Genomic DNA, 22,636 nt, shown 5'->3' with positions numbered 1-22,636 from the left:
TTGTGTAGACTTTCAAAAAGCCTTTAACAAAGTTTCTCACAGGAAGCTATGAAGCTACTCATATTAGTGAACTTTCTGTACTGTAATGTTTCAAGGATTGGGCTTTAGGACTCTGAAAAGGGTAATCAGTCAATGTTCTAGTCTAGCGTATATGTTGCCTACCCATAACAGAAGGATTCCTTCCTACCTCTGGAAGAAAATGCACAATTTATGTAAGTCTATTATGGTGGAGGATGAGTCACTTCTGAATTGTCAGGCGTGGGCCACTGCTGAAGGCAGGATGTTCCACTGGATGGATCAGTGGCCTGAACCAATATAACAGTTCTTATTTTCTTCTAACATATGGAAAGGCCCTACTCCTATTACCAAATCCAAAGCATGGCCAAAATATGCCAGCTGCCCCAGACAACTTTGAAAATGCTAGTTAATATAACTGAGATTTGGTTTTTTACCTGTATTACTTTTTTTTCAGAATTTTGAAACTTTTCAGCTTATGCACTCCCAGAACCTTTTCTCGGCTTGTGCTACATGCATATAAAGCACAGACATTTTAAATTAGTTACAATGATTTGTTAAAAAAGACAAATGGAAATAGATAAACCAGAGTTTTAATCCATACTCTGTGTGAACAAACAGGAAATGTATGTCTCATGTGGAGAATGTAATGCATCAGTGAAACTGTTCAGCCACACCTCCATTGAACACAATGTGATAATTCCATTGGTTATACTTGAATTCTTGGTTTACTTTCATTGTCTCATTTCCCCTATGCTTCTCTGAAAAATTATTCTGCCTTGCATAGGCAGGATGATTCTTGCTGAGCCATGTAACCATCACCAATCCACTTTATTCTTGCAACATAGCTCTGAATAGGAAGAGCAAGAATTTATCCTTACAATTAGTGTTCAGCAGAGACACTGGGGCATTGTGCTTTTTAATTGTTCTGTATCCAATTCAAATTCTACTTCAGGATATGGGACCTAAAGTTTAAATTCCTTAATTGGTTAAGCTCAAGGTACAAGGTGCTCAGATTCTACAGTGAAGATTGTGCTATTGGAACTTATATAGAATAGAATAGAACAGAAGCAGCTTTCTCAGATACCACCTCTCTTTGCTTTAGCACCTTCACTTGATCTTTTCCTGGAAGCTTAGAACGGCAGCTATAAAAAGAGGAGCGGAGAATTTAGGTCCTTTTTTGGGGCAGACATATTACTTTTATTCATATACATGGTGCTTGGATATTAGTGGTGGGAACAGCAAAACTGCATATAGGTAGATTGGTACATACGCCAGATGAACATAAACCTCTCTTACGGTCTCCAAAAGAGCAAAGGATTTTGTATTAAGCAGATGCACCAGTGGTGGATACCAAAGAGGGCTAGAACAACAAATGCATGTATGCACTTTAGATCTATTCCGATAAATATCTGTATTATTTCTCTATACTTTTTTTTTCCAATTTCATGACCTTACCTGAAAACTTGTATAAAAATGGATTGTCTCTGTTTTCAGGAGGGGGTTTCCGGTAATTAGTCTGAATTTACAACAAATGGCACACAGACTGTTAGCTCTGCGTGTGTGCTATAACAGTGGTGTTTACCCTATTATATTGCAATTTAAGTATGTCGTAAAGTTTATCAGTGAGCACACAAAAAGAAACAAGAAAGCAGAAGTAGTGACCATGAAATACAAAGAGGGTCTAATGAGATAAAGCACGTCTCAACTTGTGGATCATTATGGTTAGAAATAATTGCTTTTATTGAGAAAATTATAATAGAGACACAATTATATTCCTCACTTTTACTTTGTGATGGTTGGGTATTTTTAGCAAATGAGTTGTCAGCAGAAAGGCTTCATTAGACTCATCAGGATATCTGCCCATGAATAACGAATCCCAAACTGTACTGACAGTTTCCTTGAGCCAAAATGATGGAGCACCTCTGACAAAAGCCATATTGTGCTCTCCATGTGAGAAGTGTGGAGAACAAAAGAGACAGTTTGTTCTTAATATGGTCAGGTTAATATTGACACAGTTAGCTCAGAAGACTCAGAAGTGTGTGTAATGTACATTTACGGTGATCACTTGGGTAATTGACTGTTGGATGTCATAAATCAGAAGGTGTGACTAGAGAGGGAGAAATTACAATTCACTTTTGAGTATTGTTCAGAGGTTTCTTGTCAAGTAAAATTGTTCAGATTTGCAAACATGACCACTGTTAAATAGACAATATTCCTATAACCACTGAAACATTACCTTGCACAGAGAAAAGATTGTTTAATGGTATTGGTAAAAATGAAACGTATGTAATCCACTTACTGTAAGTTAAAATAAAGACACCCAATTATTGAATTTGTTAAGCCTAGAAGTGCTTCAAAATTATTCAGATTTCTTAAACTCCAATTTACTTTGGGGAATACATTCTAAATTACATTGGGTAAATGACCTGGAAAAGAAAACAAAATATTCTTTTTTAAAGTTGACAGTTCTCTTTTGTTATTCATGTCATTTCAACGTGTTATAGTAATATGAACCTTCTTATATATACATTATGTATACAACCTGATATGACTCACAACTCACACTTTGAAGGAAATGGTTTGGAGTTTGTTGTAGGAATGTTAAGATATTGGCTTTTCTTGCAAAGATCTGATCACTACACCACATAGTTTGGGACACTTATTTAAAATTATACTGTACCTGTTCACAATAGTTTTGCCTTTGTTACAGGAGTAAATAAAGGACAGCATGAAAACTAATAAAACATATACATAGTGCTTTACAAGCTGCAGAGTGCTGTGCAAACAATTAATTTTTAAACAAAAGCTAAAATACTAAAGTAATTTTTTTTTACCAAAAAGTAATAGGTAATTGACCTTACCCATTGTTTCATTGTGCCCTCATTGTATTTCTTATTATGCTATTTCATTAACTCAATTAGCATATTTTTTACAGTGTTTATAATGAATTTTGAATGTGACAGTTAATCTTGTGAAATCATTGGTAGTCTTCCATTTCTGCAGGAAATAATATATTCCCAGTTAACATTTGCAATAAATGCAGTATTCTACTGATGATTATTTACTCAGCTATAGAAAGTTTGTTCTTAAAGGTTCCATAGTTCCAATCTGCCATGAATTGTCTAAATTTTGTGATACTCTGCCATTTGGAAGAACCTGACTCTTATGATGATGAGTAGTAGAAAATCTTTTTTTTTTAAGAGGATATTTATCTTGCTCGTCACAAATGAAGCCTATATTTTATGTTAGCTGGAATAATTACAGAAATCTATCTCAGAGCACAACATGTTGTTTTAGCGACTTTATGGACACACTTCACTGAAGTGACTATTCAAAAGCACTTTATGAAACATATATCATTATTGATATACCAGCATTATACAGGAAACTTTAGAAACTTTTATGTACTAGCAAGCAGCCTTTCTTAAATATTTGAAATAATGTTAGCTACTGTCTGGTAATACTAATGTGAGCGATGTTGTCATTTTGTTGGCCATATGGTTTAAATCTTCCTGACAACACAGAGTGAATAAGGAGACATTGGTTTTATGTCTACTCTGAAGAATGACACTATCAGCAGCACAGCATCCCAGAGACATCCTTGGGTAATATTCGAGGGAGCATGGCTGGGTTCCTCAGCTGGTATTTGAACTTGAAGCCCTCTGACTCAGAAATAAGAGAACTGCATCATGCTGAGCTACCATACAGAGTACTAGTCGTATTTGGCTGTTACATGACAAATTTTCTTCATGAGGCAGGAATCTCTTTGTCTTGCCTCAATCACCATGGAATCTATTGGAATGAGGGGTGCAGGTTTACTTTGCCAGGGATTCTTTATTTTGTGAGATGGGAGTGACACTGGTGGTTGGGGAAAGTATTCTGAGGAAATGAATGAGGTTATGACTGTTCACTATTGAATAGGTGTCCCTTCCCTTTGTCTCAGTGGGTTTTAAATCTCAGGAACTTGTTGTATCCATCAGTGTTCTCAGATTTCCGAATAGCAGCCGTAGCCAGAAATTCTTTTTCCTATTATCAGCTCAGCTGTCACAGAGATTGTGCCCTTTCCTCTCCGATGCAGACTTTGTTTGAGTTTTCTATGTCTTTATCATCTCCAGGCTAAACTAATGTAACCCACTACCCAACCCCCCCCCCTGAAAGCTTCAACTAGTACAGACTGTGGTGGCTGCTTACCACATCAGAGGGACAGTGAGAAGTGAGCATATTACTCCTCTTTACTCTACACTGGCTGCCAGTCCACCCTGGGTGTAATTCAAAATGTTAACTACAGAGCTGGCTGTTCCTCATTCCTTGTATACTGCTGTGGTAGGGAGAGATGCTATGCTGCTCTCTGAATTGAATCAGGATACTGCACTGGTGGTTTCAATATAAAAAGCCAACTGCATCTCCTTTGTCAAAGCCAACTTCTGAATAGCAAAACGTGATATGAAGGCTGACCTGGGAAAATACTTAGAGGTATATACTCTTAGGAAATATTCACTCAGTCCATGACACATCCCCAAATACCTTATTAGCTTTACTCTCTGGGTTGTATCCTCCATCTCTTCATGTTCACCATCACCAGATACTGAAGACTTGGAGGAAGATTCTCAACAGGGAGTTTGGCACTCTTGAAAATCCCACCTTGTGTGTCTAAGCATGTTAGGTACTTAACTCCAGTTGACTTTCAGTGGGAGCTGAGCACCTAGCTCCTCTTTGTGCCTTTGAAAATCTTCCCCTTAGACTATGCAGTCACACACACACAAAAAGCAAGGTTAAGCCCTAGATAACACAGCCACAACTTAGACATTTCCTCCTGATATCTTCTAGGAGATCATGGAGAATGGAATGAAAGGAAGGCATGTAAAATGAGCCACTATTTCTATCTTGTCCCAAGATAAGAATCCCTGGCTGTCACAACTCCACCAAGCAGCACCTCTCGGCCACTCAGCAGATTGCTGTGAGAGGATCCAGTCATTGGATGCCATGTGTATTAAGCCTCCACAGTCTGAATAAAGTCCAGGCCCTCCTACTGTCTTACGGCCTCTGGGCACACTCTTGGGGTACAGATCTTCTATATGGCAGCCTCTCCTGGGAGCTGTGACCATATGGTTCCTTGCCCAGCCCTGAAAAGCAGTGCTGACCACTCAGGTTCTCCCATTACTTAAACACACCCTCTCATATAACTCCACTAGATGGTGAGTGCCTCTTGGTTTACCTCTTAAAGAGAGCACTTGGTAGGTGTAACACACTTAACACACACAGGCACTTCTAAAACCCTATTGCTCTTTCTTTAATAGCATGAGAAATGCACACAGCTACACAAAAATAATAAACCCAACACGTGTTTCCCTCCCTCTGTTTCCTCACCACTCTTCTAGAGTGTTCTTTGGGGTTGGGCAAGAGTAATGGGTAGTCATCCAGGGTCCTTCTGCTTTAGTGCACTGCTTGGATTCTGAAACATTGGGCCTTCTCCCACAAGCTTGCCTTCCCTGAGCTTAGTCAGACCATCCTCTTCCCCAAAATTCCTGTGTGTTTCCGTGGGTCTTACTCCTGTGAGTCATTTTTACAAGGTAGTATCACCACCTTGGTATCTTTGTTCTGCCCTTGGTAAGGTTCCACACTCTGAGTTCCCAACTACCTGTTGAAGGAGAATTGGTTACTCCCTAGGAGACAGTTACTCTTTTGTTCTCCCCAAGGAAGGCCTATTCAGGCCCTGATAGTCTTTAACTATGAGCTATTGTCTCTGATTTGGGAGATATATAGCTTAAAGGCTAACCAGCAAAGGTGGATCCTCAGAGACAGAGAGGCCTTCCATGATACAGCAATTTTATAGTATGAACCAGAATATATAAATGGTACAGTCAGACTTCCCAAAATTGCCAGACTGGCTACAACAGGGGCAGGCAAACTTTTTGGCCCAAGGGCCACATCTAGGTATGGAAATTGTATGGCGGGCCATGAATGCTCACAAAATTGGGGGTTGGTGTGCGGGAGGGGGTGAGGGCTCCGGCTGGCACTGTAGGCCAGAAATGAGGAGTTCATGGTGTGGGAGGGGACTCAGGGCTGGGGCAGGGGGTTGGGGTGCGGGTGTGCGTGTCTGAGGGCTCCGGCCAGGGGTGTAGGCTCTGGGGTGCAGGAGGGTGGGACCGAGGGGTTCAGAGGGCAGGAGGGGGATGAGGGCTGGGGCAGGGGGTTGGGGTATTGGAGGGGGTCAGGGGTGCAGGCTCCGGGTGGCACTTACCTCAAGCAGCTCCTGGAAGCAGCAGCATGTCTCCCCTCTGGCTCCTACGTGGAGGCACGGCCAGGCGGCTCTGCACCCTACCCTGTCCGCAGGCTCTGCCCCTGCAGCTCAATGTTGCCAGCCAATGGGAGCTGTGGGGGTGGCGCTTGGGGTTGGGGCAGCGTGTGGAGCCCCCCTGGCTGCCCCTACACATAGGAGCCAAAGGGAGGACATGCTGCTGCTTCGGGGAGCCACGCAGAGCCACGGCACATGTGGAGCGGGGCAAACAGACTGATCCCCGGGAGGAGCTTGCGGGTCAGATTAAAATGTAGTAGTTGGCCCACCCCGGGCTACACTCATATCATACAACATATGAAAGTTGAAGAAATATAAGTTTATTATAGTACAGAACCCTAACAGAACCAGATACAAAAATGCTCTGGGGGCAGTGTAATTAGCTAGATCCATTTAGTAAAAACACCTTTGAAGTTGCAAAAATGAGTATTTCCATTTCCATTTTTGCTGCTCCCCTGCAGTAACAATTTCACAACTTTTAGTCTTCCTCTCAGATGGAATTAATGTCTTTTGTGATTGACAATCTTAGTTTCAGACCGTGTTGGAATGGTAGAATTCAGAATAGGAGCGTACTGAGGCAAAAAATAATTTATATGCACTTTAAGACCTCCTTTACACTGCCAGGTAGGTACAAAGAGGATCTAATGTAAATGAGAATCAGGCCCTAAATAATAAATCCCACAAGTTCCGTGGATGCCTGATGAAAATAAATAGAAAACCAATTTGTGGCAAAAATGGAGAAACATCTTTGTTTACCAGTTATAGAGTGAATGACAAAAAGTGAATAAATAACATGTATAATTTATGCATTTTATGTTCTCATAAATCATTTGCCTGTCAACATTTCCATAATTTATTAATACTGAATCTTTTAAACATAATAATGGGAATTGGCTAGCATAAATCATAAAGGTTTCAGTTAGAATATTTGTGTTTATATTAGGGCTGTGTGAGCAGTTTGCATGAAATGCAGAACCCATTTGAAATCAAGAGGGGATTGGAGTTCACTTCTATTAGAAATGTGCCATGGTTCCCAAATCTAGGCTCAGTCTATTCACACAGCCTTACCCCAGTCCTCCCATAGATGCTCCTGACCTTGGAAGCTTGTGTTCAATCTGGCACCCTTTGGCCAATTCTGTCCTCAGTCTCACTGATATAAATCCGTTCATTTATTTTAAAGCAGTTGCACTGGTATCTACAAACAATTTGACAATGGATAGGTTGTGCTTAGATCACAGCCTATTGTTGTGCTTAGATCACAGTCTATCATGCTGGCCAATATTGTCTCATTGTATCCTTGTACTCTCCTATCTGCTTGTCTGTATTCACCTGTTGTCTCTTGTTTTATACTTAGATTGTAAACTCTTTGGGACTGAGGCTGTTTTTTGATCTGTGTTTGTACAGTGCCTAGCACACCAGGGTCCTGGTGCATGAATAGGGCTCCTAGTCATATGGTAATACAAATAAATAATAATAAGTTGCATCAGGGCCAAAACTTATCCCAGGAATCAAGGAGCTGAATCCAGGTGTCTGGTTGCACTCCACTCCCCACAATCTTTCCTGTGCTGAGGGAAAAAAAGTATGACTAGACTATTATTTTCTGACTCAAGATATCCAACTTCTGTATTTTGTATTTTAAAACGTATTTAGTGCCATTTAAAATAATTAAAGTTGCCATATTGATATTCCTAAATTGTGCCTGGAAAGACAGAAATAATCCCAGTCAGCTGATACAATCATCTCTTTATCTGCACAAGAGGTTGAGAGCAAATGGTGGGCACACTGACCTCCTGGTGTTGCTCATCCCTGAACTGGAGAGAAAAAATGTCTAGGGATAGTATCTTTATAGTTCATCCTCATACTTCTTTCAATCCTTGGCACCTCTGGTGACACTGTCAACAAGGAATGCTCGACTCCAGACTTCAGAGCATGAATCTAACGTATAGCACCTGGCCAATTTTGGTCAGAGCATCTGTAATGACATGTATAATATTGACCATTCACTGTTTGTAGTAATGTGGTTCAGTCTAAAGCCTCTTGACAATTCTGCTGTCTACTCTTGCTGCCCCAATGGAGATAGGAATTCTGATAATCAAATCCATCTTCGTTTAGCTTCTTGTTAAACTGGATCATTTATTCTCTAAAGAATGTTTAATAACTCCTTTATTGTGAGAAAAATCCAATATAAAAACTAAAAAGGAGTGTTAGTATGAGGTCCAGGATTGAAACATAATTTAGTGCCCTAATTAACTAATGTTACTTTGTATGGCCAACAAACAGGCTGCAGGCCAGATTCTGGCCCATGTTAAGTCCCCTTTATGCTGCTCCAGTAGCATAAAGGCGGGGCGGGGGGGGGGGGAGGTACTATAAACTGAAAAGTCCCTGCTGTGGGAGAATCCTTAGATGATTTTGAGTCTGCATAGCCAGCTCTTTGTCAGCACCTTCCAGGTGCCCCTTGGCATAGGATGCATGACTGCAGTCATAGACTGTATACAATCCTCTAGGAGATCTTTATGAACCCATGTGACTGATGTGGTCTTGAGGCTGCTCTAAGTTATACTAGAGACTGCAGTGGCCCCTCACTGCCCCTAGGAGCAAAAAGGTGACAGATGGCCATGCTCTCCCCGTAGATGCACGCTGGGCTTTTTCAGCACATGTGCCAAGTTGGCCCTCAGAAAGGATAATAGATGTGCAATGTGTTTATTTTGGAAATTCAGACCATTTCACCACAGTCTCTCACGGCTTTTTGCCATTGTGCACTATTTGTGATGTAAGTCTATTGGAACCTGATATGGATGCCCAACAATAGGATGCTTTTTTTGGGTGTAGCAATCCCAGTGACACTCATTGTTCTGACACTCAGTGTTCATTGTGTAGCAATCCTAACACTCATTGAATCTCATTGTTACATACCACACAAATAGCAAGATGGACATGCATCTTTAATGTAGAAAAACAATATTTTTACTTTGTAAACAGTTGACAAAAAGAGGTTTTTGTTTTAATTTTAACTTAAGGGAAGATGAAACACATTTTTGGACATGTTTGGGCAGATTAATAAATAGTATTTGTATACATGTAACTAAAACAGCAATTTATCAGGTAGAAGTCCGATGGGGGTTGGGGAATTGGGAGTGGGAATAAAATGCCAACCTGTATATACAGTTGTGCTGTACTGATGATGAACTACTGTTTATTCAGGGACAGCATAGCTTAGCAGCAACAGAAGAACCATCACAGCATATGACATTGTGCTTAGCTAGAAGACAACAATAAATTATCTCAAATACAAATAGCACAAGCATAAGGGAAGAATACAAATGTTTTCTCAGACTTTGCTCATTATTTCACTGGGTGGCTGTCAGAACTGAGAACTAAAGAAAGACAGAGATCATAAGTACTGCATGTGTATCTGTTACCAACACTTGAAAGAGATACACCTGGTTTATGTTGGAAAATCTAAGGCCTGGTCTACACTACAGAGTTAGGTTGACATAAGGCAACTAAATCCATTCAAATACCCTGGTTAGGACACTCACCGCTGACACAAGGAGAGTAGTGTGGACGTGCAAAAGCGATTTAATTACTGCAGTGGCTTTACGGTGCCGTAAATTAGGTCAACATAATTTTGTACTGTAATTTTGTATATTTAGACCCGCTTTAAAGCCCATTTACAGTGTCAATGGTGGTTTAGAGGGGCCTTAAGTAAATGAGAATCTAGCCCAATAGTATTTGGTGCAATTTTCTTCTTCTTAATTATGTGTATTTGTTATTCAGTGAATTATGATAGTCATAATTTGTGTACAAATTTTGAAACTACATTGTGTCATATCTATTTCTTGTAGGACCTGTTAATATATCTCTATTGCTGGAGATTACAACCTGTCACTATTTTGGAAAGAATTGCATGACTTCAAAGAGCATTGGTTTAGGTACTGAATGAGGCAGGAAGTCTGTGAATAAAATAGTATGTGATAATATAATTAAAGCCTATATCGTAATGCATATGTAAAAGGGACATTAGGGGGTTAGTTAAACAGAAGTTAAAAGGTACAGTGACTAAAGTGAAATCCCTGCAAGCTGCATGGGTGCTTTTTAAAGACACCATAATAGAGGCCAGGGCCGGCTCCAGCATTTCTGCCGCCCCAACCAAAAAAAAAAGCCGCGATCGCAATCGCGACCGGCGGCGGCAATTGGGGAAAAAGAAAAAAAAAGCCGCGATCGGCGGCAGCAGGTCCTTCGCTCCTAGAGGGAGTGAAGGACCTGCCGCCCCCGAATTGCTGCAGGTGCCGCCCCCTCCCTTGGCCGCCCCAAGCACCTGCTTGTTAAGCTGGTGCCTGGAGCCGGCCCTGATAGAGGCCCAACTTCAATGTATACCCCAAATTAAGAAACACAGTAAAAGAACTAAAAAATAGCCACCGTGGCGTAACAACCATGTAAAAGAAGCAGTGAGAGATAAAAAAAACTTTCTTTAAAAAGTGGAAGTCAAACCTAGTGAGGCAAATAGAAAGGAGCATAAACAATGCCAAATTAAGTGCAAGAATGTAATAAGAAAAGCCAAAGAGGAGTTTGAAGAACGGCTAGCCAAAAACTCCAAAGGTAATAACAAAATGTTTTTTAAGTACATCAGAAGCAAGAAGCCTGCTAAACAACCAGTGGGGCCCCTTGATGATCGAGATACAAAAGGAGCTCTTAAAGACGATAAAGTCATTGCAGAGAAACTAAATGGATTCTTTGCTTCAGTCTTCATGACTGAGGATGTTAGAGAGATTCCCAAACCTGAGCTGGCTTTTGTAGGTGACAAATCTGAGGAACTGTCACGGATTGAAGTGTCACGAGAGGAGGTTTTGGAATTAATTGATAAACTTAACATTAACAAGTCACCGGGACCAGATGGCATTCACCCAAGAGTTCTGAAAGAACTCAAATGTGAAGTTGCGGAACTGTTAACTAAGGTTTGTAACCTGTCCTTTAAATCAGCTTCTGTACCCAATGACTGGAAGTTAGGTAATGTAACGCCAATATTTAAAAAGGGCTCTAGAGGTTATCCCGGCAATTACAGACCGGTAAGTCTAACGTCTGTACCAGGCAAATTAGTCGAAACAATAGTTAAGAATAAAATTGTCCAACACATAGAAAAACAAACTGTTGAGCAATAGTCAACATGGTTTCTGTAAAGGGAAATCGTGTCTTACTAATCTATTAGAATTCTTTGAAGGGGTCAACAAACATGTGGACAAGGGGGATCCAATGGACATAGTGTACTTAGATTTCCAGAAAGCCTTTGACAAGGTCCCTCACCAAAGGCTCTTATGTAAATTAAGCTGCCATGGGATAAAAGGGAAGGTCCTTTCATGGACTGAGAATTGGTTAAAAGACAGGGAACAAAGGGTAGGAATTAATGGTAAATTCTCAGAATGGAGAGGGGTAACTAGTGGTGTTCCCCAAAGGTCAGTCCTCGGACCAATCCTATTCAACTTATTCATAAATGATCTGGAGAACGGGGTAAACAGTGAGGTGGCAAAGTTTGCAGATGATACTAAACTGCTAAAGATAGTTAAGACCAAAGCAGACTGTGAAGAACTTCAAAAAGATCTCACAAAACTAAGTGATTGGGCAACAAAATGGCAAATGAAATTTAATGTGGATAAATGTAAAGTAATGCACATTGGAAAAAATAACCCCAACTATACATACAATATGATGGGAGCTAATTTAGCTAAAAGTCAGGAAAAAAATCTTGGAGTTATCATGGATAGTTCTCTGAAAATGTCCACGCAGTTTGCAGAGGCGGTCAAAAAAGCAAACAGGATGTTAGGAATCATTAAAAAGGGGATAGAGAATAAGACTAAGAATATATTATTGCCCTTATATAAATTGATGGTACTCCCTCATCTCGAATACTGCGTACAGATGTGGTCTCCTCATCTCAAAAAAGATATACTGGCACTAGAAAAGGTTCAGAAAAGGGCAACTAAAATGATTAAGGGTTTGGAACGGGTCCCATATGAGGAGAGATTAAAGAGGCTAGGACTCTTCAGCTTGGAAAAGAGGAGACTAAGGGGGGATATGATAGAGGTATATAAAATCATGAGTGATGTGGAGAAAGTGGATAAGGAAAAGTTATTTACTTATTCCCATAATACAAGAACGAGGGGTCATCAAATGAAATTAATAGGCAGCAGGTTTAAAACAAATAAAAGGAAGTTCTTCTTCACGCAGCGCACAGTCAACTTGTGGAACTCCTTACCTGAGGAGGTTGTGAAGGCTAGGACTATAACAGCGTTTAAAAGAGAACTGGATAAATTCATGGTGGTTAAGTCCATTAATGGCTATTAGCCAGGGTGGGTAAGGAATGGTGTCCCTAGGCTGTGTCTGTCAGAGGGTGGAGATGGATGGCAGGAGAGAGATCACTTGATCATTGCCTGTTAGGTTCACTCCCTCTGGGGCACCTGGCATTGGGCACTGTCGGTAGACAGGATACTGGGCTAGATGGACCTTTGGTCTGACCCGGTACGGCCTTTCTTATGTTCTTATGAGAAAATCAAAGATGCACAGGCAACTTGAATGTGGCTTTTCCTAATTTTTCAGTGTTTGACTTTGCAACCTTAATAACATTCTATTAGCATAGTTATTTTAAATATAACATTATGACAAAAATCTATAAATCCTTTATATCTAAATTTTTTGGAAACGTTTGTTTCCATTCTGGACATTGTAGCAGCCCATTGCTCATAAGCAGCCCTACAATAGCAAATCAGATTAATAGGTAAGGTAAGGCAAGGGTAATTGCAAACTTCTAAGAGGGTAGATATACTGCAAATGGTGAATAAAAATTATGTGTCTTTTAATTGTGCTGTGAGGATGGTTCTTGAAATCACAACAGTTATTTGACTTTATTAAGGCTGGTGATAGTTGTTATAACGATTAGGATAGGTTTCTGCTCTCAGTTATACCCATGCTATCACACTGACTTGTACTTTAACATGGTTGATTGCTTGCCCAAACATTCAACTCTAAAGAGCAAGGGAAACAAATAGAGTTGCCCGGAGGATGACAATTCCATTTTATGAAAACTTCCAGGGTTTCAGAATTTGTTTTCATTCCAATGCAGAACAAAACCAAAACCTCTCAAATATTTTCACAAAAAAGGACTTGTGCATGTGTGCACAGGTACCCTGGTGGTTAAGGCACTGATGTGGGAGACCCAGAGTCAAGTCTCTGTTATTCTTGATTTTGAGTGCTGTAGGATGAAAAATTCAGTTCTAAATCAGAAAGAACAGAGAATGTTCCACATCCCAGGTCAGTTCCCTAACCATCTAACTATAGAGTGTCTGTCTCTCACCCCAGAACCTTCTTAACAAAAGTTTTGTGGAAACCAATATATCTTTGATGATGAGTTCTAGGAATAAGCTATCAAATCCTTTAATATATAATTTCTTGTCATATTCCAGGATTGCATATTTCATAGGAATATCACTGGTGACCTGAAAGCATTTATAGATAAATACAGTTTTGATGTTCTTGTGATTTTGGCCAACTATTTATCAGAGGACGAGCAGACTAAGCGACAGATAGTGGTGTACTCAGAAAACTTAGAGCTATGCAATCAAGTAAGTACTATAAAGAAAGAATGAAACATTGTCCTTCTTGAACTGAGTGTGCTTGAAAATAGTTGTTGTATAATTAAATGGGTTAAACACTGAATAACCATTTAACATGTGATGGTGTGGGTGCTATAACACTTTATTGTCATGGATATGGAATGACTGCATTATTTATGTATGAGAGGGATAGCCGTGTTAGTCTGGATCTGTAAAAAGCGACAAAGAGTCTTGTGACACCTTATAGACCAGGGGTCGGCAACGTTCGGCACGCAGCTCGCCAGGGTAAGCACCCTAGTGAGCTGGGCCAGTTTATTTACCTGCTGACGCGGCAGGTTCGGCCGATCGCGGCCCCCACTGGCCGCGGTTTGCCGTCCCGGGCCAATGGGGGCGGCGAGAAGCCGCGGCCAGCACATCGCTCGCCCGCGCTGCTTCCCGCCACCCCCATCGACTCGGGATGGCGAACCGCTGCCAGTGGGGGCTGCGATCGGCCGAACCTGCCATGTCAGCAGGTAAATAAACTGGCCCCGCCCGCTAGGGTGCTTACCCTGGCGAGCCGCATGCCAAACGTTGCCGACCCCTGTTATAGACTAACAGACGTATTGGAGCATAAGCTTTTGGTTAGTCTATAAGGTGCCATAGGACTCTTTGTCACTTTTTGCATTATTTATGTTTTGCATTATTATGTTTCAGTATTGCTGAAGCTATGTTGGGCCCAGCATATGAGAGAGTTAAAGTAGGTGATGCAGTATCTTTTATTAGACCATCTTCTGTTTATGAAAGAATGGAGAAAGATGCTTTTAAGCTTCACAGAGCTCTTCCCCAGATTTGAGCTTGTTCCTTCTTCCAGCAAAAGTTGGTCAAATAAAATATATTACCGCATCCACTTTATCTCTTGCATTATTTATGTATTGCATAACAAAACACTACTGTATTTGTCAGTGTTCCAGAGCAGTCATACAGCAAGATCCAGTGGTCAAAAGAAAGAGAAAGGGGATGTACAGATGACTTTTCATGAAAAATGTTCAGAACATTTTTGTGTTGATTTAACTTGATTGTGTGTTTCATTGTGGCCTATGCATGGCAATCTGATCACTGGGTTGTGAACACATATACAATATAAATGAGAGAAAAACAAAAGGGACTGTTTTCATGTTTAGATTTGGATTAGATATAAGATAAAGTTCGGATTCTGATTTGAGTTTAGGTTTTAACAGCAACAAAAATTTCGGTCGAAAATGGAGGAAGTGCTTCTGAGCTCCACTCTGAGCCCATCTTGTAAGATTTTCTTCATCTTAGGTGAAAATCTCACGAGGTAATTTTGGCCACATCCAATCCAGAAATGGAAGAAACAAATTTCTAGTTTTGGTTCCAACCTGTAAACCAGACTACGGGAATTGGTTGAGATCCAGGAATTTAAATCAGACTCCTGCTACCTATTCAAAATGTGAAAGGGTTCTGATTCAAGGTTTTGATTTGATGTTATGAATAGTATAAATATTTCACTGGATCTTTGAGCACCATATAGTTGTTACTATTACATGAAAATGATTTTTAGTATTCTAGACTTGTTTTTAAATGATTTTAAGTGCAGTGCACACTGAGGTGCTAATCCTGCAAATGGATCTGCACGGGCAGAGCCTTGTACCAGGGTGGAGCCCACTTGATGTTGAGGAGACTTTGTACCATCCCAGGAGCTCACAGACATGGATCTGATTGCAGGACAGTGGCTTAAATAAGTACTTCCCCCATTGGGAATAGAATACAAACAAAAATCTGAGTTTATTTGTTAATTAAATAATAAATGTTATGCAATGATCTTCTTGAGTTTAAGGGGATTAGTGTGTTCAAAGTTCATTAAAAAGATAGGTAAAGCAAGATAGCTGAGAAATCAGCCAACAAGAATAGGTGGGGAATAATACTGTTAGTGTACATTTGTAACTATCCTTACAATGACTTTTTGAAACCACTGTATTTTCCAACAGATTTGCTGTGAATTAGAAGAATGTCAGAATCCTTGCCTGGAGCTGGATCCTTTAGAATGTGGATGTGACCAATTCCTCGTTTATCACCAAGACAATACTTTGGTGACTGGTGATCAAATTTTTCTAATAATTAAAGAAGTTATTAACAGGAGACAGCCAGAAATGGTACCAAACAGCAGAACTTCTTCTACTGAAGCTGTTGCTGGGAGTGCTCCACTTTCACAGGGATCTTCTGGTATCATGGAGCTATATGGTTCTGACATAGAACCACAGCCCAGTTCTGTCAACTTTATAGAAAATCCTCAAGATCTCAATGGCTCTATCCAAGCCCATGTTGATGTTAATATAGACCTTGTGAGTCCAGACAGTGGATTGGCTACCATTAGAAGCAGCAGGTCTTCCAAGGAGAGCTCAGTTTTTCTCAGTGATGATAGCCCAGTTGCAGAAGGTGCTCATCACAGTGTCCTTCCAGGCTTTGATTCCTATAGCCCCATTCCTGAAGGGGCAATACCAGAAGAACAACAACCTCAATCTAGAAACAACAGTGATAACTTTGATCTTTTCAGTTTTGATCTAGCACCTATGGTTACAATTCGATCTGAATCTACTTCTCATTCTGTTGATTATTCCCCAGCAGATGACTTCTTCCTGAATAGTGATTCATCAGAAGGACAACCACCTATTGTGCAGAAAGAACTTGATGAGACAAATCTATCAGAAAATGACATGGCTAATTATTCAACCGATTTACTAATGACTACAAATCAAGAAGACAATTTAGTAGAATTTGATGATGAATTTGGGCAAGAAAATCCTGGAGATTTGTCTGAAAAAACTTCAAGTTTGACAGATTTAGTGGAAGATGATGATTCTTCACCTGGGGTGTTGAAAAATGTTGAAACAAGAATTCCACCAACTCCTATGAACAGTCTTGTAGAAAGCTCACCATTAGATAATGGACCACCTTTGTTTTTTCCACAAGATGTAATTACAAAAATTAATGAAATAGATAGTGCAGGCTATTCTCAGTCACGTGCTAGGTACGGAAGCTGGTGGGATGGTTTTGAATTAGATTCTAAAAATGCTGATGCATGGAGTTCAAGTGAACAGGAATCTGTATTTCAAAGCCCTGATTCATGGAAAGATCGTAAAGCAAGCCCATTACTTCGGGAGCACTTTGATAGAAGAGCCTCAGATTCTGTATTCCTGCAAAAACAACCAAGGCAGATGGAATATTCAAGAACAGGTCTGTGGGAGAATCAGTTTAACCCTGTCCTAGATAAACATAGCTTAGAGCTACAGAAGAAAACCACTGAACACTCACACGGGCAAAGTGCATCTTTAAAGGAGACAAAACAACAAATGGAAGCATTTACTGATTTGTGGAAGTCCAGTCAACTGACCCCAGTGATATCAGCTCCATGGTGTAACAGTGTAGGTGAAAGTGGACAACTCGATGCAGAATCTTATGATGTTTGGACAGAGTTTGATCAAGAAGATGGCACTAACCCCTCAGAAAATGTATGGAGTATGCCAAAACTGGACACTGATCAAGCTTCCGTGAGGAGTCTTGAAGCCTGGGCCATGTCCAAAACTAATCTTTCATATTCTTCAGACATCACTGCAGAAAATGAGTCTGAAAACCCAAACAATGAAGTATCTTCAGAAGCCTGGAACAAAGGGAGAGCTTATCCAGTGGAAGAATACAGCACATTTGAAAATACAAAATCCAGAATTGATAATATGCAGAACAATTCAAATCTAGCCATAGAAAATCAAAATGTATTAGGTGACACTAAATGTAGACCAAAACAATTTGAAAATATGGATGTCTGGGATCCGTATGAAAAAGACATAGAGAAAGACGTACTAGAAACTCTGGTTCCATGGGAAGATTCTGTCTTGTCATATAGATACTCAGACTTTAGTTCATCAAATGCAGGTGACGATTTAGTTGTTTCTCCACCAGATACCAATTATTCAACATCTGATTCATACATATCACCTACATTTATAGGGGACGAAAGGGAAAATGAGGACAAGCATTTTGACAGAGAAACAATTTTTGATGAAGTGATTAACTCAAATTCAGATGAACCTAAAATATTGGAGGAAACAGATAAGGCATCATTACCACAACCATCCACTAGAAGCATGCCTTTTCTAAGCTCAGGAAACACAGAAATGTGGAATGTGCCTCTTAATAATGTCAGTCAGTTAAAAGCAGAAAACTCTGAAATTACTGCTCTTCCAAACACTTGTACAGTTTCACTGAATTCAGAACAAATAGCTACTAAGTATTTTTCAGGTGATGAGAATATCAGTGAAAGTTATTCTAGTTCTGAGGACACTGGAGTCATGCAGGTTTATAATCAAACAATCAACCACTTATCTCAGCCACATGGTGGATTGAATACCAGACCAACTGCAGCTGAAAAAAATGTAGAAATATGGAACAGGGTCATCCTTGGGGATACACAGTTATCTGCAAGAACTTCAGAGATGGGTAATGGTTTGGACTTGAAAGCAAGTGACTTAGAAAATGAGGTTTCAGTTAATGGGCAAGTACAAGGAAGCATTAATAAAGATTCAGAGGTGAGAACTCAGCTTTCAGAGCCACAGTTGAATCTGTGGAGTGTACACCTTCAGCAGAATCATCAGGCAGGATGGGAGAATAATGGTATCTCTGGTACTTCTCAACAAGGAATAGATGAATATAAAAGAATGGATGAGATGAGTGGACAGCTAACCATTAGCAATGTTTGGAATACAACCATGCAAGATAACAGAGTGTCACCATCAGTGTTATCTAAACTATCATGTATAACAGATTCAGAAGAAAGTACATCAACATCTGAAATTCCTAACTCACCAGAAAAAATAAGAAACAGTGACATTTACAAGGCTTTAGAAACAGAGAAATCAGAAATAAATATGCCCTTTTCTTGTTCGTCTAACCCTGCCAATCAGCAACAGAGGAAAGGACCTTTGCAGAACAATGCAGAATCTTCTGCAACAAGTCCTGAGGAAGAAAGACATTCTGGGCATTTAGATTTCTGTCATCCACAAAATTACAGCCATAGTAATATATCACAGTCACTTCCTCCAAGTACTGATAAGGAAAGTGTCGCTACAGAGGGTGCAACAAGTCCCGAGATGAAAAGTGCCTCTAAAAGTTATAACAGAGACGAGGATAGCCAAGAAAATCATTCTCCTACAGTGCCTGAAAATCTAGATATCTGGAATGAGTCTGTGAAGAGTAGCTCTCAATCAGTTGCATCAAGTCCTTTGATAAATGAAGCACCAGAGGTGTTAAGAGCGGCTCAAGAGAGTTTATCTGAGGAAGTTCCTAGCAATTTAGACATCTGCAGTTTTGAATTAGGTTTTTCTGAACATAGTCCAGAGATAAGTGATGCTCATGAAACACCTTTCATGAGTGAGACTCTGCAGATTAAAATTCAAGTGAATCCCTCTTCTGAATCTGCTGAAGTGTCTGACATTACAAATATGTCTATTATAGATAATTCATTATCACATGAAATGGATTCTGGGGGAAGTGATGCTTCTGAAGGTTTAGAATCTGTGAATAAACTTCCAGATGAGGAATATGTTGACATCACATCTCATCATGATTTCCCCCAAATTCTAGGTGTTTGGAATTCACACACATGTGAAGATACACAGTCTCCTGGAAGAAGTCCTGAGACAAGTGAGGTTCTTGAAATAACAAACACCATGAGTAGTCTTCCAGGAGATACGCAAATCAAAAGTGTTTGTGAAGAGGATAATGTATGGAGTGGTTCAACAAATGATTATACACAGTCCAGTGCCACAAGCCCTGATATAAGTGATGCCTCTGCAAATGTGCATGTTTGGGGAAGCATGCCAGCTACCTATGATAGAGAAAGTGAAGACATTTGGAATATCACCAATGATAAATTAGAAAAAGCTCCTGAAAAAGGGGGCTTTGAGAATAAAAGTCAGGAAGAATCTGAAGAGAGCAATGATCACAGAGTTCCTAAAAATTTAGATCTTTGGAATGCACACGTAGATGATGATACAGTATCTTCTATATCAAGTCCTGAAGCAAATGAGGATTCTGAAAATTCAGACGCACCTCAGGCAGTGATAGAGATAGATTCCAACTATCAAGCAAATGAGCATAAAGTTTCTGAAACTAAAGAACATGATTATGCACAATCCAATGCAGTGAGTTCTGAAGACAGTTTAGATGCTGAAACTGAACTGGAGAAAGAGGTTCAGATGGCCATCTTAAATAAAAACTCTGAAAATGTAAAACCTTGGAATATATCAATGGAACAGGATATTATACACTTAAACACAACTAACAATGATACATGTGAAGCTTTTGAATATTTAGATGGTTGGGAAACAAGTCAGGGAGAATTTCAAGTGAATACTTTCCATGAAAATCCAGACCACCCACATGTTTGGAATTCATGTACAATGGATTACTATATTGCCCCAACTTCTGCAGCAGGACATAACAAAGAGTATTCTTCAAAGAATTCAGATACATGGAATATATCATTGCAAACTGATTCTGAAATAAATCAAAGGTCCACCATTGAAACATTTGGATTTCCAGATGACAATTCAGAATGGTGGAATTCACAACCGCATAAAGACAAACCAATAGAAGGGCAATATTCTAATTCAGATGATGGTTTAGAAATTAATCAATTAGCAAACATTAAGTTTGATGCCTGGGGAGCACCAGTACAAAGTGGAGAACTAAAAGATGCATATCCTGCTTATCCAGGTAGCCACGCAAATCAGTCTCCCCCTCTGTACTTTAATGAAGAGAAATATGAAAGTATAGTGCATTCCGAGAATATTCACAAGAGTCAAATTGATCCAGATATTGTACAGCTTAAACTGTCTGATCCACTGGCACTGGGTAAGAAAGAAAGGGATTTAAAAGAGCAACCTTTTGTCACAATTGATGGAGATCAAGATACTTCTAAAAATCCATTTTCAGAAAAGTGGCAACCAGATATGCCAAACACATTTGCCCAGGAAAACCTAATACTTGATCTTTCAAGAGATAATGTGGATGTAATACTGAACACTTCAAATAAAGATCTATTTGTTCAAGAACAATGGAATACCAGTGGAACTTTAGAAGTCTGCAGCTCCCCCAAAAATGCTTTCATTGCAAATGACTCATCCCAAAAACTGATAGAAAAGTCAAGCCTGAGATGGAATGAATTAGCTGAAGTTCCCCAAATTACATGTTCCCCATGTACTTTACAGGACAAGACTCCAGAAAGTAATCAGCTATTCTCAGTAGATCCTGATTTGTGGACTGATGCTGAACAGCTTTTCATTTTGAAAGCTGATGGTGAAAATCCTGATATATTAAGTCACTGTGACCAAGACAGCAGTTCACAGGCCTCAAACAGGCCTGATGTTTGCCATGAATATGTAGCTAAGCATGCATCTTCACAATCTACTCATGTGTTGGCTGAGGCTGGAGGAGAAGTTAGTCAGTTGGTTCTCACAATGTCAAATATAAGCAAAGAAGCAGACTGTGATTTTAAACAGCAATTAGTAACTCACAAAGTAGAGACATATCCTGATAGAAATAGTCCAGAAAATAATGATGGAACACAGGTTGATCAGCTAATATCTCCGAAAGCTTTTGAAGCTTCTGAATTCAGAAAGGAAAATATCTTGAAAAAATCTGATTTAGAAAAGAAACCAGTTGTTGAACTAATAGATTCAGCAGGCGCCTCTGCTGAAGATTTGGGAATGGCTTCCTTAAATCTTAAAGATACTTGCTATGAAAATAATAATCTTGCAGCTTCAGTCAATGCAGTTCGCTCCCAGAGACATTTAGTTGCCACTGCTTTCTTTCCCCTTGATAATTCAGAAGAAAGCATAAAAGATCTGAGTGTCTCAGCTGAAACTGGCCAAATTCCTGCTATTCACCATAGAGCAGTGACTACTGATAAAGTAGAAATATCAGACATGTGTGTTGATGGGAATGAGACTGGTATAGAAAATAGCTCCAATACCTCAATCACTAACATGCAGTCATTAGGTGAAGTGAGCAAACTGACAATATTAGACAGTAAACACAAAGTAGCAGTAGAAAGGGATGCAACTGATGAACAAACACTCTTCTTAAAAACCTCATTGGATGATAATGATAGAGATGCTGCAGTTAGTCAGCATGCTGACAATGTAGTAAAAGCACCTGAAAATTTGCTTGATAGTCATAATCCTTGGTTTAAAGAATCACCTAATGAACAGTCACCAGTGGTGTACTCTTCTCCAGCTGATGTATCGTTTACTACAGAAGCCACTGGCAGCAGAGAGAGAGGAAAGGAGATTTCATTAAAGCAGCAGTTTTCTGGCAATGTTTCGGTGGAAATGCCATTATCTCCACTTACTCCTCAAAAAGATAAAATGGGCTTTTTAGAGACCAAAGACAGCATTACCAAAGATCCGTCATTTGACACATTTTCAGAATGCCACCAGGAAGACCATGCATTGGGATCTTTACCAGTAGAATCTGAAGTGATGCCTGAATCCTCTGATACCTTGAAAGGATTAGAACATGAAGCAGAAACAAGTAATACTGGTTCACCAGCAGGTGGAGTCACAGGATCACCCAATGGTAAGAAATTATGCACTGTCTAATAAAATAAGTTAATGGGACAAAGTAGTAAATGTCTGAGAAAGAGTATTGCTACTGAACAGTAAGA

At 39.8% G+C, this 22,636-nt stretch overlaps 1 protein-coding gene across 10 annotated transcripts in view; it reads left to right on the top strand.

Annotated features, from left to right (window-relative positions):
• PRUNE2 (prune homolog 2 with BCH domain) overlaps positions 1-22,636 on the top strand; it is a 183,153-nt gene that overhangs the window by 101,152 nt on the left and 59,365 nt on the right. For all 10 annotated transcript variants that reach the window (XR_006174479.2, XM_024105415.3, XM_042850568.2 and 7 more), the window contains exons 7-8: positions 13,768-13,926; positions 15,903-22,548. Coding sequence is in view for 9 of the 10 variants with exons in the window: in XM_024105415.3 (XP_023961183.2) it covers positions 13,768-13,926; positions 15,903-22,548 (6,805 nt within the window). In the remaining variant the exon portion in view is untranslated. The remainder of the gene's footprint in view (positions 1-13,767; positions 13,927-15,902; positions 22,549-22,636) is intronic.

The sequence above is a fragment of the Chrysemys picta genome, chromosome 6 (assembly GCF_011386835.1).
Source record: "Chrysemys picta bellii isolate R12L10 chromosome 6, ASM1138683v2, whole genome shotgun sequence".
Classification (NCBI taxonomy): Eukaryota; Metazoa; Chordata; order Testudines; family Emydidae; genus Chrysemys; species Chrysemys picta.
Note: the sequence above shows the minus strand (reverse complement) of the source record. Positions and strands in the feature narration are given on the sequence as shown.